Source organism: Mauremys mutica, chromosome 1 (genome assembly GCF_020497125.1).
Source record: "Mauremys mutica isolate MM-2020 ecotype Southern chromosome 1, ASM2049712v1, whole genome shotgun sequence".
Taxonomy (NCBI): domain Eukaryota; kingdom Metazoa; phylum Chordata; order Testudines; family Geoemydidae; genus Mauremys; species Mauremys mutica.
In genome coordinates, this window is record NC_059072.1 from 131,411,784 (window position 1) to 131,438,261 (window position 26,478).

At 42.5% G+C, this 26,478-nt stretch overlaps 1 protein-coding gene across 1 annotated transcript in view; it reads right to left on the bottom strand.

The window, feature by feature from the left end:
* The window catches only part of LOC123354280 (potassium voltage-gated channel subfamily KQT member 1-like), an 824,442-nt gene that overhangs the window by 632,125 nt on the left and 165,839 nt on the right, over positions 1-26,478 (bottom strand). Inside the window, exon 15 of the mRNA XM_044996134.1 lies at positions 24,644-24,806. Within this exon, the coding sequence (XP_044852069.1) occupies positions 24,644-24,806 (163 nt within the window). The remainder of the gene's footprint in view (positions 1-24,643; positions 24,807-26,478) is intronic.

Sequence of the window (26,478 nt, forward strand, 5' to 3'; positions counted from 1 at the left end):
GTTGTAGATCCCTGATGATGCGTTGGAGGGGTTTTAGCTGGGGACTGTATGTGATGGCCAGTGGAGTCCTGTTGGTTTCTTTCTTGGGTTTGTCTTGCAGTAGGAGGCTTCTGGGTACACGTCTGGCTCTGCTGATCTGTTTCCTTATTTCCTCGTGTGGGTACTGTAGTCTTGAGAATGCTTGGTGGAGATTTTCTAAGTGTTGGTCTCTGTCTGCGGGGTTAGAGCAGATACAGTTGTACCTCAGTGCTTGGCTGTAGACAATGGATCTTGTGGTGTGTCCGGGATGGAAGCTGGAGGCATGAAGGTAGGCATAGCGGTCGGTAGGTTTTCGGTATAGCCAAAGTATAGGTATAGCAATTGATTCTGTGCAGTTTTAGCTGTATAGGACTCCACTGGCCATCACATACAGTCCCCAGCTAAAACCCCTCCAACGCATCATCAGGGAAGCAGCATAAACCAAAATGTCAGTGACCAAATGATAACATGCAGCTCAAATCATTGTCACATGAGACACACAGCACCATATCCCAGGTATCCAATGGCTTTGTGGAGATCAGCAACTGGATGAAGAATAGGATAAATTTTGCTGATTCCGATGGGGATAAGGGAGCACTTTAAAGCCGGGGAGTTCTTGTAGTAACACGGTTTACTGAGGACAGTTGCTCTCAGATAAAGTCAGTTGACAGACTCAGAATTCACCTGAATTTCTTATTCCTTCATGGCAGTGAAAAATACCCATTCCATCTGCAGCTAGCATTTCACTGAGAAATTGAAGAAAATGTGGGAGAACATAGATCCCCAGGGCACTGTTTAGGTTTTCAGCCAAGAAGTAGAAATAAAAGCAATTTTCTGGCCAGCTCTAACATTTATGGATTTTAGTCCCACTTAGGGTGACCAGACAGCAAATGTGAAAAATCAGGACAGGGATTGGGGGGAGGGAATAGGAGCCCATATAAAAAAAAGGCCCAAAAATTGGGACTGTCCCTATAAAGTTGGGACATCTGGTCACCCTAGTCCCACTCGTGCAATCTTTTTCATGTCCTGAGATGAAGCCTGACTGGTAGGGCCCTAACAACTTCACAGTCCATTTTGGTCAATTTCATGGTCATAGGATTTTAAAAATCTGAAATTTCATGATTTCACAATGCTGTAATTGTAACGGGCCTGACCCAAAAAGGAGCTGTGGGAAGGTAACAAGGTTATTACAGGGGGGGCAGGGATGTGAAGTACCGCTACCCTTACTTCTGCACTGCTGCAGTTGGAGAGTGGTGGCTGCTGACAGGGAGCCCAGCTCTGAAGGCAGAGCTGCTGCCAGATCAGTGCAGAAGTAAGAATGGCATGGTATGGTATTGCCACCCTTACTTCTGTGCTGCTGCCTGCAGAGCTGGGCCCTCAGTCAGAAGCTGCCACTCTCCGGCTGCCTGGCTCTGAAGGCAATGGCACAGAAGAAAGGATGGCATGGTACGGTATTGCCACCCTTCTGTACTGCTGCTGGTGGGGCGTCGCCTTCAGAGCCGGGCTCCCGTCCAACAGCCACTGCTCTCCGGCCACCCAGCTCTGAAGGGAGCAGTGCAGAAGTAAGGCGGTCAATACCACAATATTCCCCCCCCAAATAACCCTGTGACCTTCCCTGCAGCTCCCTTTTGGGTCAGGACCCCCAATTTGATAAACTCTAGTATCCCCCATGAAATAGGCATAGTATAGGGTAAAAGACCACATTTCATGGTCCGGGACTCATTTTTCATGGCCATGAATTTGGTAGGGCCCTACTGACTGGGAAAGCTCCAGGATACTGGATGTACTTGGGTGAAACTGGATACACTGCTCTTCAAGAATTAGCTTGCTCAGGAATGGAAATTAGTTCATTTGGGTGTTTCTGAAACACTGGCTGGACTATGGTATGATTTAGGGATAGGTGATACTTAGAGGTGGCTGGGGAAAAAAGGTTTTCCCCATGAGAAATTCTGAATGAAAAATTATTAGTTAAAAATTTTTGGTCACAAAATTTCAGTTCCCTCCTAGAAAATTTTGAATGGATTGAAAATAAAAAATAAAAAAATAAAGTGATATTTCAAGCTGAAACAAAAAATTGCCAGTGTCGAAATTTTCCTATGAAAAATTTCAATTTTGACAAAACCGTATTTTCAGCACGAAAAGTTTCTGCATGGAAAAAAAATTAGCCAGTTCTAATAGTACATTTTCTTCTCCAGAGGAGGAGTTGACAGTCTCTTTTAACTGGGGTCTCCTAAGATGCTAGGTTGTTACTAGCCCTGAAGAAATGCATCAGAATCACAGGTGGCAGCTCTAATTTTTCACAGACAGCTTCTAATTCTTCCTGTTGAGAGAATGGCTGCAATTTTAAGAAGAGAAGTATGTTATTGGGTCTACATCCAATGTATGGATCCAAAAGACAATCTCAGATTCAGGTGGTATTCTAGTAGAAAACAGCAGATAGTTCTTCACAACAGGAAGTGCTGGTTTCTGGAGTGGAGTGGAAAGATTTTATGTTAAGACAATTTATGGTCAATAGTAAGAGGTCAGTGAAGTTTGATTTATTGGCTGCTATGGGAAAGGAGAGGTGGGGTTTCTTTGTCTCTTTCATGGCTAGATCAAAGGTTCACAAGAATTTCAACATTTCTGTGTCTGCAAATATTTTTTGCAAGTAACATTTGTTTCTTTCTTTCTGCTCTCAGACTTCAGGAGTGGTAATGAGTCCAGAATGCAGGGAGGTGGTAGGTAGGGCATGTTCCTTGCAATCCCTTCATCCATACCCAGTCTGAAAATAAGATTCAGTGTGTTTGTAGGTCCAGAGATTACCTGTCAGATACAGGAAATGTGCAGATGAGGTTTGGGTTATTGTATCAGAGGCACTGTCAACATGGATGTAGGAATCTGCTGGTACACCAATTCTTGAGAATTTCACAGCCATGTCAGAGAGCAAGTCACTCAGTTCTCTTATAAAACCTTGGGGGTTTTGTTTTCTGAGTACTGTAGATTAGCATGACATACATGTAGTACTCAAATCTGAATTTGCAGGCTAGCTACATCTCACAGCATTTTGTCCCATGGCAGAATTTCTTGCATTTCAGACTGAACTGGAACAGGATGGCTACTCTCTCTCCATCCTTGTTTTATACAGGTCTAAATGCAATGAGTACCCTCTGTGAGGCTACAGCACCATCCAACCAGAAATTATTATACAGACCAGGTTAGGAAACATTTGTGAGCAAAAGACTTCCATTCACCTGCAGTTTCTGGAGGCCCTGGTGTCATTGATTTTATCTGTCAAGCTTATGTGAAATGAGTGTTGACCCCCCAATATTTTAGGAACAGACCTTAGGCAGTTTCAGAATGATGGAAGATATAAGCCTGTGGCCTGACCTTTTGCTGTTCCCCATGTCAGGACAGGCTCTTCTTCCTGCTGCAGGGGAACGTGTGCGTGTGCGCACACGCGCACGCACACACTTCCTGGGTTAAGATTTCAAAACTTTGAGACCCAGAAAGTCTAGCTGTTTTCAGTAAAAAGCAACAAAGAGTCCTGGGGCACCTTATAGACTAACAAATGTATCGGAGCATGAGCTTTTGTGGGTGAATACCCACTTCGTCAGATGTACGTGGTGGAAATTTCCACCACATGCGTCTGACAAAGTGGGTATTCACCCACGAAAGCTCATGCTCCAATACATCTGTTAGTCTATAAGGTGCCCCAGGACTCGTTGTTGCTTTTTACAGACCGAGACTAACACAGCTGCCCCTCTGACAGCTATTTTCTGAATTCCTGGCTACAGCTATGGGGCCCTAATCTGCTTCCTGTTTGCAGGACAGGCAGTGTTGCTGTTTCTGTTGGGTGCTTCTCATTGGTGGAAAGAGATTAATAATACTTTTTGGCATTGAAGCAATTGTATGGTTATTTGCTTGTGCTGGTAACTCCTTTCCTTTTCTGTTGCTGATGGAAGGAAGGAAGAAGAAAAATGAAACTGCAAAGACTGATGAGCAGACAAATGCCTGCTTATGATCAGTTCCCTGTTTGGAATGTATCCTCTCTTTTCTTGAGGCGTAAGCTCTAGTTTGGCTGACGTCACAGATTAAATGCATGTATAGATCTAGATGCCCCACTCACAATACTGCATGATTGACAGAATCTTTTTAGGAAAGGCTGAGACTGGAATAATGTACGGTTTTGAGAGGTCCATGAGCAGAGCTGTGGGGAGAAACTTGCAAAGCACCTGTTTCCTCTAGACCCAGGTCTAACTAGCGCTCTCAGTATGCTATTCTGAGGGATAAAACATTCCAATAGAAAACCTTCACAACTGGAATCTTAGCAATAAAAGTAAAGCCACCATTCATCATAGTTGCTTATTATAGGCTATACACACGCTCAGTAACGTACTTGTGCTGCCTTTATTCTAAAATGTTAAACTAGTTAACAATGTAGAAACAAATTCAATAGTTTTATGTAACACTGACTATTATTGCAACATGTCTATTAACTACAGTATTTAATTTAAAAACAATATTTTTCCATTGCAGTATATGCACTTTACATGCCTATGTTCCTAATTTCCTTTGGAGACAAATACACAAATAATCAAAATGCAATAAGCATCTGAAATTATGTCCATTTAAAAAGTTGAAAATGTTGGTGTGCACATCATAAAAATACCAATACTGTATCTCAAACTGAAACTTTAAATCTAACCCTCTCCTACCTGGACAAGAATTACTTTGCACACTAATGGAGCTGATGGGAAGAGACAGACTTGTTTTTTTAAAGCCTACTACTCTCTTCCTTACACATGCTTATTGAAGTATATAGGTAGGGTCCTTCATTTTTGGTTTTTATTTAATTTTTCCCAGGAATTCATCAGTGTTTATTACAACAAAAACAGGTGAAAATCAGTGCAAAAAAATTAATTTTTCTGGCTAAATATCGAGGTTTATTTTGGTGGATGAAAAGACAGGGGATAAAAGTATTCAGTAGATTAATGCTTTGATGAATGGAATTCAATGTAGTTTGCTGCAGAACTAAAACAGAAATCAAAATACAATGGCACCTCTGAGTTTAAGAAAACAATACATCTCTAATCCCCAAATAAAACTTTTCATTTGACTAAGCAGTTTATTGTTGTAGACTTAGAACTAGTAGCCTATAAATATTTACATTTAATAAATTGAGACACACCATTTGCAGCGCATACACTCAACTTCATCCTTTTCTCATTTTTTTTTAAAAACCACTTTTGAATGCTTCCTTTTGCTCTGAAATGTATTCTGATACAGATTTTCCCTTTCCTGCCATTTTAGTGTGTCAAACCTTTAAACCGTTATCTGCTAAAAGCTTAAAATGTGTACATGGTGGGCATGAGCTTCATCAGTATGTTCCAATGTGCATGCCTGCCTGTTTTGTTTTTTGTTATTGTATGTATCTTCTAGACTAATACACAGCCTTACTTCAACAGGCATCTTTGCATACACGCATAGATTAATGTATTATCATAATACATGTCTCTCATACAATATTGTATTTTCCTACTAAAACAAGTTATTTTTATACATTCGAATGATACAAAAGTAGGGTGAAAAATGAGGGAAAAAACCAAACAATACTTTGTAAAACCCAGGAAATTCTCAATAAAAATTGATTTAAACTGAAAACAACAAAGGGGTTTAACTATACTCAGAACAAACCAGAGAATAGTGGAGAAGTTTATATAAAATGTTTCAAAAAATAGAAAACTTTACTTTCTCAAATCTACCGTTTGGAAGCTACTACTGACATTTGAACTGTATGGTCTGATATAACAGCCCACCTCTCTTTCTTTGTAACAAATGCCCAATAAAGCTGTTTACCTTTCAGTATGTCACAGCTTGGAAAAAGTGGATCTTAAAACTTTTACAATACAGATTTTGAACATTTTTCTTCTGCAGAAATGTAAGCATGACTCAGACATGTTATACAAGGCACACTGGGATTCTACACAAGACAAAATTATTCCAGTGTAAGAGCTCTCACTGACCTACTGAGTTTAGCCTATAGAAATTAACTAAGTATCATCCACAGAGTATGTATGAATGAACTAATCTTTTGTTTTATGAAAGCATTTCTGCCTTATTGGAAATATTGTACAACTTTCTGAGTCTCCTAAGATTCAATTTCTCCACAAAGAATGGGAAATGTCCTATTTAGGTGAGCATACTAGTTCTGATTCCAAGCAAGATCTCCCCCACCTTCCGCCTTTGCAACATTATGAAAAGTACACACAATCTGACCCTTTCCGCTAAAGAGCAATAGGAACTGGAAGACAGCTAGGGCTGCAGGCCCTCTCATTCTGGCTCACTCAGTACACGCCAGTTTAGGATAGAGTTAGGTCAGCATGACCTGAAATGGAACTTATTTGAGGTAGTGCAATCAGGTCTGTGACCATGATTTCCTCATTGAAAAGAGAAAGGGAAAAGCCACTAGCAACTCTGCAGTTCAGTGTTTTTGAAAACTGGAATTAAGCTCTGAGAAGGCAGCATGATGATAATATATGAAAGAACACAACCTGATCCAAAGGGTTAGAATTGGATCATAGCTGATGCACCAATGATGCAGAATCAGAACCAGGTTGGCTGCACTTCAGCAATCCTGGAGTTAGCACAGTATTAGAATTGGGTCATGGATGATCTGCCCATAATTAACTTACTCAGGCCTGCAAATCATTCCCCTCCTTTTACAAAAAGTTTAGAAAATCCATGGTAATTGCCTATAAAAACTTTCATATTTTTAAGACCACATGCTAGAGACCACAGCAAGAACCAAGAAAGCATGGAAGCCAGACAGCTTTATTACCTATGCTAGAAGATGAATAAGATTGATTTCACGGATAATACAGAGAACATAAAGACATCCATATTACCTATACTTTTAAGCTCCAGGTTCTACCAGAATCTAATTAATTCCCGTGAAGTGTGGGGCCCTTTCATGTATGCTTAGTGGTGTTATAAAATAGAAGATACTATATTTTAACTTTCAGTTCCAATGGTCCCAGAGTGCTTCAACAAATCATACAAATGCAGCCATCTCTGGGCTGGGGTCCCAAAATGACTGCCAGCACATAGCATTATGCACAAGACTAGTGCAGCAAATCCAGACCCCTTCAAAACATAACAGTATCTTTAATTACTCAAGCAGAACATATAGTTTTCATGTTCTGCTCAAAGAGATACACACACAAGACACAGCACCACATTCAATTCATCTATCCTGAAAAAAACCCAAAGGGTTGGAGTTGACTCTGCTTGGAACCTGAACACATGGTTTGAGGGAACATAGCTACCCTAGGCATGACGTTTAGGCTACTAAGACATCCTCCTCTGGTTAAAACCAAATTGCAATCTAGTAAAATAATAATAATAATAATTCAATTTACAAAATACCAATTAGTGCCCTTTCAAGAATCATAGGACTGGAAGGGACCTCAAGAGGTCATCTAGTCCAGTCCCTGGCACTCATGGCAGGACTTATTTAGACCATTCCTGGCAGGTGTTTGTCTAACCTGCTCTTAAAAATCTCCAATGATGGAGAGTCCACAACGTCCCTAGGCAATTTATTTCAATTCTTAGCCACTAGGACAGTTAGGAAGTTTTTCCTAATGTCCAACCTAAACCTCCCTTTCTGCATTTTAAGCCCACAGTTTCTTGTCCTATCCTCAGATGTTAAGAACAATTCTCACTCCTTCTTGTAACAAACCTTTTTATCTACTTGAAAAGTGTTATGTCCCCTCTCAGTCTTCTCTTTTCCAGACTAAACAAATCCATTTTTTCCAATCTTCCTTCATTGTCATGTTTTCTAGACCTTTAATCATTTTTGTTGCTCTTCTCTGGAGTTTCTTCAATTTGTGCACATCTTTCCTGAAACATTTCAGAGTGGTAGCTGTGTTATTCTGCATGAGCAAAAACAACGAGGAGCCCTTGTGGCACCTTAAAGGCTAAAAAATGTATTTAGGGCATAAGTTTTGCGGGCTAAAACCCACTTCATCAGATGCATGGAGCGGAAAATACAGTAGGCAGGTATAAATACACAGCATATGAAAAGTAGGGTGACCAGACGTCCTGATATTATCAGGACAGTCCTGATTTTAGGGGACTTGTCCTGCGTCCTGACCTTACATCAGTTGAGACATCCTTTGTCCTGATATGGGGGACCATCCAGACCGCAGCTGCGGCACTGCAGTGCCACCACTCACCGCTTCCTGGGGCAGCTCCTGGCACCCACCCATCAGCAGGAGCGCAGTGTGCTGCAGGGGCGGGGCTTGTAGGCACCGGGAGTGGACAGAGAGCCTTCCTCCCCCACCTGCGACCCTAGGAGCCAGAGGGACCGGCCTGCCAGATGCTTCCCAGGACAGGAGCCACCCCAGGTGAGCACCTCCGGGACTCCCCACCTTGCCCCCTGGCAGATCCCTCTGGCTTGTAGGGTGGGGGGCTCTGCATGCTGCCGGTGCCTCCAAGCCCCACTCCATGGCTCCAGCAGCTCCCATTGGCACTTTTCCCGGCCAATGGGAGCCACGGAGCTCGTGCTTGTGGTGGGCACAGAACGTGGAGAGTCTGGAGACTCCCCTCACCACTCTCACCCTAGGAGCCAGAGACCTCCCACAGCAGGGCTGGTGAGTGCGGCCAGGGAAGGGGGCAGGGTGTTATGGAGTGAGTGTCTGGGAGGTGTGTGGGGGGTGCTGGGCTGTGAGGCTGTGGAGGGCGCTGGGCAGTGGGGGAGGTTTGTGTGTTTTGGGGTGCTAGACAGTGGGGGCTTGTTGGGAGGTGCTCAGCAGTGGGGGAGATCTGTGTGTGTCAGGGTACTGGGCAGTGCGGGTCTGTGTGGGGAATTGTGTAGTTGTGGTGGTGGGGCTGTGGGGAAGGAAGGAAGGAAGGAGGGGAAATCTGTGTGTATTGGGAAACTAGTGAGTGGGGGAGTTCTGTGTGGGTGCTGGGCAGCTGTGGTGGGACTGTGGGCAGGGGGGCGCTGGGCAGGATGTGTGCACAGCACTGTACATTTGTGGTGGAAGGGTTGTAGGGGGGCTCTGGGCATAGTGGATCCAGGGGGCGCTGGGCAGGGGAGCTGTGTGGCGCAGCATGGGCCCGCCCCCAAACAAGAAGGGGCACGCTGGTAGCACAGGGCCAGGCAGACGAGTGTGCCTCTGGCTCCGGTCAGGGCTGTGCACCTGTGTCTCCTTCCCCCTCCCACCCCCCGCTCACCTAATGTGTCCTGATATTTCAATATTGTGATCTGGTCACCTTAATGAAAAGATGGGCATTGCCTTACCAAGTGGGGGGTCAGTGCTAACAAGCCAATTCAATTAAGGTGGCAGTGGCCTATTCTCAACAGCTGACAAGAAGGGGTGAATACCAAAGGAGGAAAAATCACTTTTGTAGTTCTAATGAGGCCAATGCAATCACTGTGGCCCATAAATGGGCCCGCACCGCTTCCCACAGCTCCTATTAGCCAGTATTTTTTTCTTTGAGAGAGCAAATCAATTCTGAAAGGGGGATGTTTGTAATGTAATGGTATACATTAAAGAAGAAATTTAATTTTCCAGTGACCATTCTGAAACAGACATTTCCATTGTAAGGAACTATTAACTATTTTGATCTTGTTTTATATATAATATAGATTTTAGAAGTTTGCATAAAGCAATTACATAATTGCCGCTTAAAAAGTGAGGGTAACTTCTCAAATTATTAAGAAATGTGAGTATACTGGTATTGTTATTCTAGTCAAGTTTTTATATGTCCCAATCATTGCAATATGAGAACACCTTCTAGAAGTGCATAAAATAACAATTATCGTCTGTCAATGGGAGTCTCTTGCTCCCCTACCCTCACTGAGGGGAAACTATGTGAGAATTTAATATTTGTACACATTTATTTTACATTTTTTTTGTGATATGTGCATTGAAAACAAGGTGAAAGAAGCATGCTTTGCTTTTGGAACTGAGAGCAGGAAGGGTTTGAGGTTATTCTTAGATTGTACAGGAGTATACTACAACCAGGGAGCAGCCCTTGAGAAAGCTAATTCCTGGCCAGATTCACCTTAATCTTTGTGGTGAATAATTCCATTGCGCCTGAGGAACAGAGCTGTCAACCACAGGCCTCATCTCAAAGCTGTGGGCAACCATTTCAGTAACCTGGGCCCAGATCATTGAGGAAAGATAAGATGAGCCACAGAAAGTCAATGTGGCTGCACAAGGAGCTTTTTTAACTATCTAAAAACCAAAAGCAATACATACAGGGAATGGAAGGAAGGGCATGTAGCCAAGAAAGTATACATGGAAATAGCACAAGCATGAAGGGAGAAAATCAAGAAAGCCAAGGCAAAGAATGAGTTACAGTTGGCGAGAGATGTTAGAGAAAACAAGAAGGGATTCTTCAAATGTGTCATACGAAAAAGAAAGCTCAGAGATTGTGTGGTCCACTGCTCAATGGCAAAGGTGAGCTGGGAACTGAAGATGATAGGAAGGCAGAGCTACTCAATGCCTACTTTGCTTCAGTCTTCTCACAAAAAATAACATGTGACCAGACAACTAGCAAAGTTGGAAAGGATGCAGATGGGGATAAGTAAAGAAACATCAGATCTTCTGACCAATTTGAATGAATTCAAATCAGCAGGGCCTGATGCTATTCACTCGGAGTATTGAAAGAATTAGATATTTACAAACTCAGGAATGACATGAGAGGTCCTGGAGAAGGGATAACGTAGTGCCCATTTTTAAAAAGGGGGAAAGGGTGGAGCTGGGGAACTATAGACCAGTCAGGCTGACTTCAATATCTGGGAAGCTACTAGAGCAATGTATAAAACATCCCATTTGCGCATACCTGGAGAATGAAAGGGTGATTGCTAGCAGCCAGCATGGATTTAACTAAAAACAAATCATGCCAAACCAGTTTGATTTCCTTCTTTGACAGGGTAACTGGTTTGGTGGATGGGGTGGAATGCAGTGGACAAAATATACCTGGATTTCAGCAAGACGTTTGAAAGTCCCACATGGCATTCTGATAAATAAGCTGGAGAAATGTGGGTTCAGCTGAACTACCATTAAGTGGATACATTATTAGTTTAACAACTGCAAACAAAAGAGTAACTATTAATAGAATTATATCAGATTGGAGAGAAGTCAAGTTGGGTTCTACAAGGATCCGGTCTGGTGTTATTTAACATCTTTATTAATGACATGGATGTAGGAATAGAGAGCCTACTGATCAAATTTGCAGATGACACAAAGCTGGTGCTGGGGTAGGGGTGGGGGCTTGTCAACACTTCAGAAATTAGAGCTAACATTCAGAGGGATTCTGATAAATTGGAGAACTAGGCTATAGACAAAATGAAATTCAACAAAGACAAATGTCAGGCGCTACACTTAGGGAAGAAAAACCAAATGCACAAATACAGAATGGGAGGATAACTGGCTTGGCAGCAGCACTGCTGAGAAGGATCTGGGAGTTGGGGGGATCACAGCCTCAACATGAGTCAGCAATGTGATGCTGTTGCAAAAAAAGCAAATGCAATTTTAGGTTGCATTAACAGAGGTATACCATGGAAGTCACAGGAGATGACAGTACCCTCTACTCAGTGCTGGTTAGACCTCAGCTGCAGCATCCAGCTTTGGTCACCAATGTATAGAAAGGACTTGGAGAAACTGGACAGGAACCAGAGGTGAGCAACAAAGATAATCAAAGGAATGGAATTGAAACCATATGAGCAAAGGCTGAAAAAAACTGGGTATGTTTAGTTTGGAAGAGAGGAGTTTTATGGGGAGACATGATAGTCTGGAAACACTTGAAAGTCTACAAATATTGTTGTAACGGTGCGGGACTCACCCCTGTGGCACCTCCTGCTGGTTGTCTCTGGGAATTAGCTCGTCCAGCTTCCAGAGCGCCTTCTGTAGGCCAGTGTCCCACTGCCGCTTGGCCCCCTGTGTCCCTCCTGGACCCAATGCCCCGTTATCTGGGGTGCTGCCCCTTGGCAGTAACTCCTTTGTCTCAGGATCTCCCCTCCCCAGGGAGCCCCCACCCACCTTGCCTCAGTATATAGCTACTGCCAGTAATCGTCTAGCCCCCGCGCCCTGGGGGAGACAACAGTATCAGCCTACTCATCACCAGCAAGGTTGGGTTTGGACCTGCTGCCTTTGCCTACCCCTAGGCTGCCCTCTGCAACCCCCAGTACCTGTTGGCCTTCAGCTAGGCCGCAGCCTGGGGCTTTCCAGGCTGGAGCCTCCCCAGCTCCTCTGCCTTTCCCCAGCCCTGCTCCACTCAGGTACTCTGCTCAGGTCACTGCAGCCAGGTCCATCTCCCTCTACAGCTAGAGAGAGACTGCCAGCTCCTGGCTCAGCTCACTGGCCTTTTATAGGGCCAGCTGTGGCCTGATTGGGGCGTGGACCAGCTGCAGCTGCTTCCCCAATCAGCCTAGTAGTTGCTTTCTCCCAGCCACAGCCCTCTCCCAGGGCTGGTTTAAGCCCTTCAGGGCAGGAGCAAGGTAACCACCCCGCTCCAATTGTCCATAGATTACTTTTGGCCTACATTTTACATTTTTTTCTTACTGTATCTCACAGTTGTTCTCTCTTGCCACAGAGGGCAGGACAAGAGGCAATGGGTTCAAACTCTAGCAAATTTAGATTAAATCTCAGGAAAAGCTTCCTAGCTGTAAGAACAGTAGGACAATGGAACAGACTGCCTAGGGAAGTTGTGCAGGCTCCTTCACTGGAGGTTTTCAAAAGGAGGCTGGATAGCCATCTGTCTTGGATGGCTTAGACACAACAAATCTTGCATCTGGACAGGAGATTAGACTTGGTGGTCCCCTTCTAACCCTATGATTCTATCACCAGTTCCACAATGCCACTTTGGCAGTGTGATGCTGAGCTTCACAAGGCCTAATTTTTCGGTGCCTAGAAAAACCACAGGAACAATACTGCAATCCACAAAGCCTGTTAGGCACCTCAGCTCCCCTACACAATGAATGGGGAGAGATAGGCACCTTAGTATGCGAGTCATAAAGCCAACACACTGGGGGAGGAGCCACCTAAATTAGCAAATGGGAGATGGCGAAGAAAGGGGTGTTTGAGAAGCTCCACCCCTCTCAGAGTTTGACAGAGAAATCCAGGCTTCAGGGAGACACCCAGCTCTGTTTGCAACCCATGAACCACGCACCTAACTTGTGTGTGGATCCGGATGTGGTAGGCATGCTCAGAGGCTGCTTAACTTGGAACAAAACAGCTGGAGAGTGCGAATGGAGCCCCTCACTTATAACCTTTAGCCTGGTGGATAGGGAACCCACCCAGAATATGGAAGACCCTGGTTCAAGTCCTACTCCACCTGATAAGAAGGCATTTCCTACCCTTCAAGTGAGTACCCTTGCCATGGGACTAACAAACCATTCTCACTCTCTCTTTAGTCCAATTACTATTTAAATATTCAGTTATTTAATTAAAGTGGAATAATTAAAATAGGAGTAATTGAGGGAAGCCAACATCAGAATATCCTCTAGCCCAGTTAGGGCACACACCTGAGAGGGGCAGATCCCTATTCAAATCCCTTCTCCTTATCAAGCAGAGGGACACAACCCAAGTTGGTACCCTAACCATGGGACTAAAAGTCATAAGGAAAGTCTTCCTCCATCTCCACCAGTTGTTTTGTGCAGAGTTAAGCCACCTCTGAGCACAGTACCTTGTTTGGGCCGCACACACTTGTTAAGCTGGCAAACATCTATCTTCCCTCTGTTTGTGCACTGCTCAGGGGCTTAGGCATCCAGGCACCTACAGCAAGGCATCCCTGTGCATGCCCCAAAGCAGATATTTAGGCACCTAGGGAACTTTTATTGCAAACACTTCAGTGCCAAGTGATTTTAAGCACCTTCAGGGTTAGGCAGCAGATGAGCAGGGCTTCTGTGGATCATAAAGGAGCCTAAAAACAGGATTTAAGCACTTAAGTCTAAGACTCAGGCATCTAAGTACTTCTATGAATCCACACCTGAGTGCCTTAAAGGTAAAATCCAAGATTTTGAATTTGACTCAATAGTCCAGTGAGAGCCTGTGTAACTAGCAGAGGGAACATTTGATGGGTCCACAGCAGCAAGTGTTGGTGAGGAGATGCACTACACATATTGTCAAGTTTAGTTAGCAAGTCACTATAAATCTTCAAAAACAAATACAAAGAAGGGCTTGTCACTACACTGTTTGTTCAGGTTGTCACTCAAGTTTTTCCCCTACCCCAACTCCTGTCTACATACAAAAGTCTGCAGCTCAGGGTAAGCGGTGCTTTAAGCTCAAGTTAGCTAGCCTGGAGGAGGGAAGAGGGGATTGAAGCTCAAGTGCTGCTGTTACTAGAGCTACTAATGCAGCAGGGATACAGCAGCTCAAGTGACAACAACTCAAACTGCTAATGAAGTCATTCTGCATAGCTCTAGTGGGTTTTTTTTGCAACCTGGTAACTCTTGAGTGGGGTAACTCAAGTGTATTAATTCGAGCAAACTGTTGCAGTGAAGACATGCCCTAAAAGAGCGAGTTTTCCCCGCCAATATCCATGCACTTCACTTCTTAGAAGCTCAGAACATATTCCCCCCTTATTTCTTTTGCATTTCAGTAGACAAATATTAATTCTCCCCACATCCCCATTGTTTTTAAAGGAGCAGAAGTCCATATGGGTGCCTGTTTATTTATCCAGCATCATGGACATCAGCAGGAATACGAAGAATCTCTAGAAATGAATCAGGCCTGGTCTACACTTAAATTTTAAATTGAATTGGGTAATCACTCCAGGGTGTGAAAAATCCACTCCCCTGATCAATGAAGTTATGCCGACCTGCCCCATGTGTAGATGCATCCAAGCTGATGGAAGAATGCTCCCATTGACCTAGCTACCATTGCTCAGGCAGGTGGTGTTCCTACACTGAAGGATAGGCTGCACCCACACCATGTAGTTATGCTGGTATAACCCCACTGTAGCTATAGTATTACAGTCCCTGTAGTGCACACATGGCCTCAGTCGACATACCTTGCTCAAGGAAAACTTCCTATTGATTTCTTCCTATAGAGAGTTTTATTGAATTTACCAGGAGCCTTATGCAAGGGGAAAGAATTTAGCCTACCTGCTTTTGGTGTGTTACCTAAAGTGTATTATACCAAAAATAGGGGACATAAATTCTCGTGGCTAATACTTGCATAAGGCTCTCAGTGTGTTGCACCAAAAGTGGAAGATGTGTGGGGAAAGCCCCTGGCGGGCCGGGCTGGTTTGTTTACCTGCCGCATCCGCAGGTCCGGCCAATCGCAGCTCCCACTGGCCGTGGCTCGCTGCTCCAGGCCAGTGGGAGCCACGATCGTCCGGACCTGTGGACAGGGCAGGTAAACAAACCGGCCAGGCCCACCAGGGGCTTTCCCTACACAAGTGGTGTCCCAAGTTTGGGAAACACTGTACTAGTAAAAACATTTGTCCTTTTAAAAGAGCCTCATCTTCTTAAGCTACAGGTTATTAGGTAACAAATTGGCTCATGAATATAATTTATACACATATTGCAGGATTTCAACAACTATCTGAGATACATACTTTTGGCAGCAAAAGGAAAATGTCCTCATTCTGGGACTTGCACTCCTTTCCAATTCTGTGTTTTTAACTAATATTTCTTTTGCATCGCAAAGCACTGATGGCTTCAGTTTTTAACATTAAATGGGATACTCCATTTTAAACTTTACAAAACCAAGCTTGCCAAAACAATACCAATACTACAATACCATAATGAATTTCTAAACAATAATTCTACAGTAGTCTACACAATTGTGTTATTTACTGTATAGGTGTCACGTATCAATTTGGTGATGAAGGCTGGAAGAGGGGCATAGTGATAGTATAAGAACACTGGCTTTCCATTTCTGAGGATCTAGATTCATGTCCTAAAGTCACAAGTAAAGCTAGTTGAAACATTTTTGACTAAATGAAATTTCATCAAAGCTAAATTGTTTTGCAGAGATATATGTTTCATCAAACTTTTTCTCTGAAAGATTTAAAGAAAGACACACTCACATACTAGCCCAGGATCCAGGAGACGCAGGTTCAAGTCCCCACTCTACCTGATTCTGTGTGGAATATGATGAAAAACTCTGCTTTGAGTCAGACAGACAACTTGAAGCAATGAAAAAAAATGTCAAACACTTCATAAGTTGAAGTGCAATGGAATTATCATCATCTAGCAGCTCTAGTCACAAACAAGAGTGTATTTGGCAGTCAGAGCTTTTCTCTTTCCACCCCTCCCCACACAAACCCTTTTGCACATCACAGGATTGGCCACAGAATTCAACTAACTGGCATATTCTGTTCAAGGTGACTAGATCTGAAATGGTAAAGATATTGCAGGACTAAAATGCACTCGTGGAAATGTAAAAATATGTCTGTATAGTACCTGCCAGCAAAAATGCTTAGCTCAAGCAAATGCCAATAGTGTCTAACTATGTGCATGATAGTCACCAACAAATTTAAAAACAAAAAAGTAAGCAGCCCTATCTTGAATATAGCATCTAGCATCTGGCATCTGGCCACTTTCTCTGAGTAACTTGGAGCATATATTCGTATTTACCCTGTTCCCATCTATTTCCCATTAGTGACAGCAGTGCAGACCCTCACTAACTTGAGCATTTGCTTGGTTGAGTTAATATTAGCCACATGCTTTTTCTTACTTTTCACTCAACTTATCAGCACTGGCATCTTTATGAATCCACTTCATTTAAAATGTTTGCTTCTTTATATATATATTGCAGATTGTAATCCCTCCACCCCATAGGATGAAGGCAGACCTCACTCTATGCCAATTCAAATAGTCTCTAAGAACAACCTATACACTAACAGATAATGGAAGCCATCATCAGTGTAAAAATTACATTATGTACAGTATATATTGACATTAGCAACATTTATATAGGAGGGCTTTTGAAGTTGGGTTTTTTTACCCAAAAATGTCTCGTGTCATTTTGATTTATACACAAGGGGAAATTACTATGCAAGAAATCCCAAAAAGCAAATTAAAAAAGCATAACAATGGATAGAAAGCTCATTTTTATCCCAGTGCCGATTTATCATTCTGAGGTTCTTGTGACTTTGATAAATTTTACAATAATGAGTTGTGTACATGACCTATAATAACCGACAGCTTGTAATATGTTCCATCTGCTAGACAAGTCCCAAGAGGCACTAGCCTTCTACGTACAAAATTGTTTCTAATTTTTTTTTCTAATTGAAGAAAAAAGTTATGAAACAGCTATTCAGTTCAGCTCGGCTCTGGAAAGCTTATACTAGACTGGATAGTTGATATTTGAAAATGAAACTTCACAAATGCATAGAAAAGGATGCCAATCTCATTAATTAAAGTGATCCTTTTATCTCCTGCTTGCCTTGCTTCTTTATATCCATCATTTGTTCTAGTTATCTCAAGCGTCTCATCTAAGCCCTATAGGTATACTAGCAGATGTCCAGGTGAGAGCTCCCTGCTCCCTTGTCACTCTGACACACTCTCCGGGTAGGGGTTGGTGGCCTGTAATATATACAGAAGGTCAGACTAGGTGATCCGTTGGTCCTTTCTGGCTTTAAACTACAATGCTATGATACTAGACCTCTTTGCAGCAGAAGATATAGACCACAGCAATGGTGGCAGAGAAAGATAAAATCTGATTTCTGGGCTGTAAAGCAATGTCAGGATTTCTGTCCTAACAACCTGAAATGAGGAGGAAGCTGGACTCAGTAGTGAGAAAGAAAATTGTATAGTAATGCTGAGAAGAGTAAATCAGTATGTAAGAGCTCTTGATTAAGAACACTAGAAATCCAGGGTAAGAAAATAATGCAGCAAGAAGTACCTTTTAGGTCTTTTCACAAAGTCATAGTCTGAAGACTTCTTGTTAGTTCATCACTTGGAAAATCCATGCTGCCTCTATTTTTCCATTGTGATGAATTTTTCTTTAAACTTTCCAGATATGGTCTGTACGGATTGTGTTTGGTGCCACTGTTTGGTGCCACAGCAGATCCGAGTTTGTATGGGATAAATGCAATGTCTTCAGAATGACTCCAAAAACAATTGCTCACCAAGAATCTGGAAGCACTTGAGGAGTTTGGGTGAGCAAAGCGGTTCTTTATCCCTTGTGGTTAGTAAAGAAAAAGCAGAGAAATATGCTGAGATTGCCAGCAATCTCTTTGGAAAGGTAGGGTACTGGCAACTCCCTTATTCATGTCTCTGCTTTGTGCTAAATGAACTCAGCAATTATTGCCCTAAGCTTCGCTTTTTGAAGAGAAAGTAATTGAGAAAGAGCTGTCCTGTCATGACTGGTTCCTGTCTGGAGCCCTCAGACTTCCCTGATCCTTCCATTTGACTTTAAGCCTGGATGGACACAAAAGCTGGCATTTGTCTCACTGGTTGAAGATCTCATACTAATGGGCAATTGTCAGGTGTCCAGGCTTTTTTAATATATTACACCAGTGGTTCCCAAACTGGCCACCCTCCACAAACAAGCAATTTCCTCCCCACACTTTTGCTACTCCCTTCTGACATGAATGCCAGGGAGGAGAGGAGATGGACCTTATGCCTGTGACCAATGGTGTAATACAGTGGTTCCCAAACTTGTTCCGCCACTTGTGTAGGGAAAGCTCCTGGCGGGCCGGGCCAGTTTGTTTACCTGCTGAGTCCTCAGGTTCGGCCAATCGCAGCTCCCAGTGGCCGTGGTTCGCTGCTAAAGGCCAATGGGTTCTGCGGGAAGGGGCGGCCAGTATGTGCCTCGGCCCGCGCCACTTCCAGCAGCTCCCATTGGCCTGGAGCAGCGAACCACGACCACTGGAAGCTGCGATCGGCCAAACCTGTGGACACAGCAGGTAAACAAACCAGCCCGGCCTGCCAGGGGCTTTCACTGCACAAGTGGCGGAACAAGTTTGGGAACCACTGTATTACACCATTGGTCACAAGCATAAGGCCCATCTCCTCTCCTCCCAAGCATTCCTGTCAGAAGGGAGGAGCAGAAGTGTGGGGAGGAATTGCTTGTTTGTGGAGGATGGCCAGTTTTGCCCACCTGTGGAAGATGTGGAATTATATAGATTTATGTCTACTAATTAAGCCTGAGCATTCTGGAAGGGCACAGTCTTTAAATCCAAGAACAAAAATAAACATTTGTGGCAGAGCTCTGACCTTGCCCCCATGGGTCCTGCGCTTCTAGGCGGTTTATGCTAGCCTCAGTGGCTCACTGTGACCCTCCACGTACCCCTTCTCTCTCTAGGGCCAGGGTTACAGTCTACTGAGCCCTTTTCATCATAGGCCAGCAAGGAGGTTGGTGAGAGACCTCCCACAGTCTCTGTTGTCCCTGGGGGCTTATTTCAGAAGCCTCCTGTCCTGACTTCCCCTCCCAGGAGATGTTCCTGTAGTGGTGGGTTGGGGGGAACCCGGGCCCACCCTCTACTCCGGGTTCCAGCCCAGGGACCCTAATGGTAGCAGCTGTTGGCAGCCAACCTTTCACTGCCAGAGTTGCTACATTTCCCTGGGCCACTTCCCCACAGCTCTCCTGCTTCTCCCTTCTTCACCCTTACCTTAGGGCTCCCTTACCGATGGTTTGAGGGTGTCTTCATTAACCAGCCCTTCAGCCGCACTTCCTCTCCTCTGGCTCCCTGGCTCTCTTCTGCCTGACTGGAGTGAGCCTTTTTTATTGTAATTAGAGTCAGGTGGTCACATTAGCTTAATGGCCTCACCTGACTCTTTGCAGGTTAATTAGGGTCAGGTGTTCTCATTAGCCTGGAGCAGCCCCTGCTCTGGTCAGTCAGGGAACAGAAAACTGTTAATCCAGTGGCCAGTATATCTGCCTTCTGCTATTCTGCTGTATCCAACTGGCCTGAGTCTATCACACATTATAGACAAAAACTAATATTCCAAAATGCAACCGAGTGAAGCAAATGTGGTCCACACAATGTACTCACATACTGTACTCTAGGTGTTGGGCCGAGAATAAAAATGCAAGGTTTTAAAAGTATATGAAGCATAATCTTGCTAGGAACATTTAAAAGCTGATGAAAGGCTAATAACAATGAATGAAGACTAAAGGGAGTAATTACAGTGAAATAAAGGAAAGAGAAACATCCCACTGGAAAACTGAATGGCCATTAAATCCAGGGCAATTCTTCCAGGATTAAGACTGCTTCTCCATCATCATAAGTCATGTACTGCATGTTCTTTAACAGAGGTAAAGAAACAGTTTATATTACACCTGCCAAAACAGTGCAATTAAAAGTAGTTATTTCACAACACCACGTTTTATACATCATATTTCATTTAAGATCATCACAAACTGACTCCACAAGTCAGTATTTAGGAAAGTAACATTTTCTAACGTTGTTTTTCACATATGGATAGTCCAAAAATTACCGATCTACCATATTTTTACAGATACTTTTTTTTGGAAGCATCACAGTTCATAAGTTCTCATTCCTCCCCATCCTACTCACAAGCACCTGCTGTGACATTCTACATTCACATCTGAATTAAACAGCTGGCAGGCACTTTTTAAAAACAAAAAAACAAAAAACAACAGATTTGATGTTGCAAGGAGAGATCAGTAGAGATGATGCAGCCTGACCCCACCTACGTTTGTCATAGTCTCTGTAAAACCCTCAGCTTCCACACACCTATGGACAAGCTACTCCAGTCTGTGGAACACTGACAGCAGACAGTATCATCTCTGTCATTTACCATTCCTTTATGCCTTCCTAAACTCCTCCAATACACTTCCATTTTCATTTCAGGTTTTGGGGGGGGGGGCGGGGGGGAGGAATTCCCCCCCTTTTGAAGCACCAGGCTGAAAGCCTTTAACTGCTCGCAAGGGATCTTTGAGGAAAATCAGGTTAAAATTGTTAAGAAGGTCAAGCATATTTAAGCAATCTAGTTGGCCCAACACATTCTTGGAAGCTTGGTTACAAAAGAAATAAATCAGAACAGGAAACACTGTGTAACTTAGCACTGTACGTTGGCTAAAGGAGATAAATAAGATAGAAATACAGTTGGCCCTAGAATAGCATTCATTCTAGCCTCTACAGCAGGGGTCGGCAACCTTTGGCACATGGCCCATCACGGTAATCCGCTGGCGAGCCGTGAGACAGTTTGTTTACGTTGACTATCCACAGGCACAGCTGCCCACAGCTCCCAGTGGCCGTGGTTCACCATTCCCGGCCAATGGAAGCTGCAGGAAGTGGCGCAGGCCGCAGGGACATGCTGGCCGCTGCTTCCTGTAGCTCCCATTGGCTGGGAACGGCAAACCACAGCCACTGGGAGCTGCGAGGAGCCATACCTGTGGATAGTCAATGTAAACAAAATGTCTCACAGCCCACCAGCGGATTACCTTGATGGGCTGCGTGCCGAAGGTTGCCGAACACTGCTCTACAAATTGGAAAAAACAATAACTCAATTTTCTCTTCACCCATCTGAAGGGAGGGAAAAAACACTTAGTTTTCCTTTGTTACCAGCTGGTAGGGGCAGAAAGCACTAAAAATATAAGTTAGCCTTTTTAACATAATATTTCCTGCTACACACAGCACTTCGAACACAGGAACAGCTATAGCGGGTCAGACCAATGGTCGATTTAGCCCCGTATCCTGTCTTCTGAGAGCGGCCAATGCCAGATGATTTAGAGGGAATGAACACAACAGGGCAATTAGGAAGTGATCTGTCTTCCAGTCCCAGCTTCTGGCAGTCAGAGTTTTAGGGATACGCAGAGCATGGGGTGGGGTCCCTGAACAACTTGGCTAATAGCCACTAATGGACCTATCCTCCATGAACTTTTCTAATTCTTTTTTTTTTAAACAGTTATACTTTGGGCCTTCACAACATTCCCTGGCAATGAGTTCCACAGGTTGACTGTGCATTGTGTCAGGAAGTGCTTCCTTATATTTGTTTAACAGTTGCTGCCTATTAATTTCATAGTGTAACTCCTGGTTCTTATGTTATGTGAAGAGGTAAATAATACTCCACTATTCACTTTCTCCACACCATTCATGATTTTATAGACTTCTATCAAATCCCCCCCTTAGTCATCTCTTTTCCAAGCTGAACAGACACAAATGTATGAAAACTGTTCCATATCCCTTAATCATTTGTATTGCCCTTTCCTGTACTTTTTCCAATTCTAATGAATTTTTTATTATGGGGTGACCAGACCTGCATGCAGTATTCTAGGTGTGGGTGTACCATGGACTTATATAATGGCATTACATTTTCTGTCTTATTATCTATCCCTTTCCTGATGGTTGCTAACATTCTCTTAGCTTTTTTGATTGCTGCTACACATTGAGCGGATCTTTTCAGAGAAATATCCACAGTAACCCCAAGATCTCTTTCTTGAGTGGTAACATCTCATTTAGACCCCATCATTTTCTATGTGTAGTTTGGAATATGTTTTCAAATGTGCATTACCTTGCATTTATCAACATTGAATTTCATCTGCCATTTTGTTGCCCAGTCACCAAGTTTTGTGAGATCCCTTCATAACTTGGCAGTCAACTTTGGACTTACCTCTCTTGAGTAATTTTGTATCATCTGCAAACTTTGCCACCTCACCGTTTACCTCCTTTTCCAGATCATTTATGAATATGAACAGCACAGTCCCAGTACAGATTCTTGGGGGACCCCACAAATTACCTCTCCATTGTGAAAACTGACCAGTTTGCTTGTTCAAACGGTGAACATTTAAGGAATATTCTTTAAATGAACAAAGCAGAGGAATGGACAAGGACTTAATGTTCTTTTCTTTCTCTAACTTCTATGATACTAAGGAACAAATAAAACTTTATTACCAATCACACTTTTTTCCTCTTTTGCCTGTCACTGTCTGACTATTACTGCAATAGCTATATATCTAAGATGAAGCAAAATCTTCAAGTGAGAATACATGCAAGGCAAGTTTTATAGCCATTAAGAACAAATGAGAATGTCATGAGTAAATTGTAAAAATAATACTCTAAGTTACAACTAATAGAAGAATGTAGTAGAGAGGTCAATCAATGTATGAATAATTGATGTTTCTTTACATTAGGAGTCAATTCAAAACAATAAGAAAAATCAAAATATACATGAATGCAACCTTTAACCAATACATTAGTTTTAATCTGCTTTTGGATGCACCCCATGGATAGGAATATCAACTAATTTTAAATGTAATTGCTTAATTAGTATATTTTTAGAAGTAGCCAAAGATAGAGATTTTAACCATATTCATTTACAGCAACCTCTAAGTAGCTGCCTCTCACTCTAGGTATACTGTATAAATAACCCATCAAGAGGGTCCTCAGAGAAAGAAACCAGAATATTATGTGCTTACACTTTTCTTAACTGATTTATTTTTGCTACTCAACAGCCTAGCAGATTATACGACCTACCATACCACTTGACCTTCATTCCTGTGGTCTATGAAGTCAAAACTATTAAAAAAAAGTCACCACCTTATTACACTGTGTTCAGCAGCAATAGGTACACAGCATGTACTCTGAGAAAAAATACATTTAAAAGGCAAACCATCACACCACAAAATCAAATGCCACATAAGAAAATCCATTTAGTACAGAGATGCTAGGCAAGTTTATTGGAGACTTCTTGTATCCCATGTCAAATGGCAGAAGCCATGAGGTTCTTCAAAGTTACCCAAAACAAATATTTTATTTACTGTACTTGGCCAGATTATTTTTAGATCCTTCATTTAGCCTGGCAGGTATTTGCAGGCTTCCAAAAGGGCAAGATAGGACCATGAGGTCTACTTCCTCCAGTGAAGTCTACTTCCTCAGTTAGAGGCTTTGCTGCTCCACAATTTGTACCGAGAGGGAGGTTTTTCCCATAAGACAAAGGGAGGTAGTTTACAGATAGAAAAATCGGTTTTAAGAGGCGCCCCGGAAATTTTTACACCGATACTATTTTATATGCACATTTATGTGGTGACATCCATCATTAAAAGTCTCAAAGGACTGTACAAACACAAGAATCTCTTCACTTAAGACTGAAATCCAGCCATTTCCAGGGTGAAATGCAGCAACTGTTTACAACACAGTACTTCAATGCAGGAAGTGATGAAAAATACTGTCTCCAATTCAAACTATCGTATCCACCTAGATATAAAATATGTATATGCCACCCCATCATTGTCATATCTGCATGTCATGCTAGCATATAAGATAAGAAAAACAAGTATCACTTTCTCCCTTCCCAGTTGATAGGAACTTGATTAAGTTGACAGGGTATATGTGTGTGTTGATAACATACTGAGGGAAAGCGAGGCTCATAGGATGAACTTTGCATTTAGTTCTCATTGTGGAGTGAGGTCTGTGCCAGAAATTTTAAAAGGCAGAACTAAACTGGCATTTTGGATTTTATGTACAGTTTATTAAACAAAAAGGCAACTCCTTTGGGTCTTTGATAGTCACAATATATGTTAATTTATCTCTAATTTTATTATGTTGTGCCCACATTTCTTTGTCATTTAATGGTCCCTGTTTTCAGATAACTTGCTTCATAAACTATTTTAAAATTGCGTACACAAGGAATGTACCCCTTTGCCAGTTCAGTTCTTTTAACAGTGTCTGTTTAAAAGATTTGCAGCCCTAAACGTAAATAAAATTAAATTACCTCCAGGTTCATCAAGGTAAAAAGCCATGTCTTTTTTGTCTTCTCTTTCATCAATGTGATCGTAAGTAATTTGTGGAATGGATAAGGCAGTCTCTCCAGGATTTATTATTGGTGTCGCGCCATTATCACGCCCAGGTTTTCCTTTTCTTTTGTATCTTCTAGACTGTAGCAATGGAAGTCGGATAATAGCAAAGAGATTAATGGCACACAGAGAAAAGAGCAACACACTTGATATTTACTGTATAGTAAATTGGAATTTGATACTACAACCATTAAGTTAAGTAAAAAGTAAGGATGAAATTCAGAGCCATGGCCAACAGCAAATTCAAAGCCATGGCCAAAGCCCTTGGCCAAGGTTGTCAAAACCGACACATTCTGGATGCCCAACTTTAAAACACCTTAAAGAGACCAAACTTCTAGTGAGCAGGCAGTCAATACTCTCTGAAAAGAAGGTCTCTAATTTTTCTCAAATCGGATGCCCCAAACTTGAGTATAAAACTAAGGCCCCAAAATTATGTGTTGTGACTATTTAACAGTTGCACAGGCATCAAGGCCTTTTAGAAAGATAGAACAGAGGGCTAAGAGTAGAAAAATGCAAGATCTAATGGCTAGATTTCTTCAATAGTCTGAGAAAATTCAGAATTGCTGTATTTTCTCCCCAGAGCATACTGGTGCAGCTAGAGATTTCCCCATTTTCCCTGTCTGTGAATAAGTAAATTAATTAAAAATTAAATTAATATCAAACCTTGATACTATATGATGTGCCAGGCACAGTACTCAAATGGAATCTAATATTGTAATTCAAAATGTGTAAAAATGGAAGTCAATTATTAGAGATAAAGCTTTGGGCAAAACATTGTAAACTTTAATAACAGGCTTCACCTTGTGGGCAATCCTGTTAGGAAAGAAAGGGGTTGTGTTCCTATTGATTTCTTTTAGTTTAAGTGCTAAAGCGAAGTAGCAAGGTTAATGTGTGCAATTAAGCATGCTTATTCTATCAAGTTAGTGAAATACACCTATGCTGAAAGAGGCCATAAATAAAAGGAATGAAACCAAACAGTGTGTTTATAAGAACACTTTACCAGAGTGGAATAATCAGAAATAAAACTGATTAATAAAGCACAGACTCAGCTCAGTCATATGTACAGAGGCCCCGTCATTGTTTTTAAAACAAGGAGAACAGAAATGGAAAATTTACACAGTTTGTTCTAGTTTGAGAACAACAGTTACTGAAGTGACTTTGTACTGTGTAATGTACTGTTAAAACAAGTTTAAACAACATCAAAGACTTTGGAGTGACTTTTTACAAATTATGTGACCTCTAAACTGGATGTTTCAGCAGCTAGAAGAGAATTTGATAGAGAAATTACAACTTGAGCAACCATAACTGCAAAACTGGCCATGAGACGTGACACAGATTGGCCCCCGGAAAGCTACTCATGGAGACAAGCTGCTGACCAGAGCAAACAGCTGGAGTTCAATGCAGGTCTTAAAATGGTTGTACCAACAGCTATGGCCTAGCCTGTCTTTACACAAGCTGGTGTGACAAGCTGTAAGGCAAAAGGAGACTGGAAAATTCCAGGCCCAATTGCAAGATCTCAAAAGCTGATGTCTCGTTCCCTGACTAATTTACGTTGGACATTTCAATTCTTCGGTAAAAGTATGGATCACTATTTGGTTGGTCCATGCCAGCACCTCTAAGAAGAGGCACTAAATTGAACCACCCAGCAGAAATGAAACAGTCTGTCTCCTTCAGTACATTGCTTCCCGAAAGCCAAAGGACCCCTAAAGGGAGAAGACGGACATCATGGACTGGACACCTGGCATCACCTGGT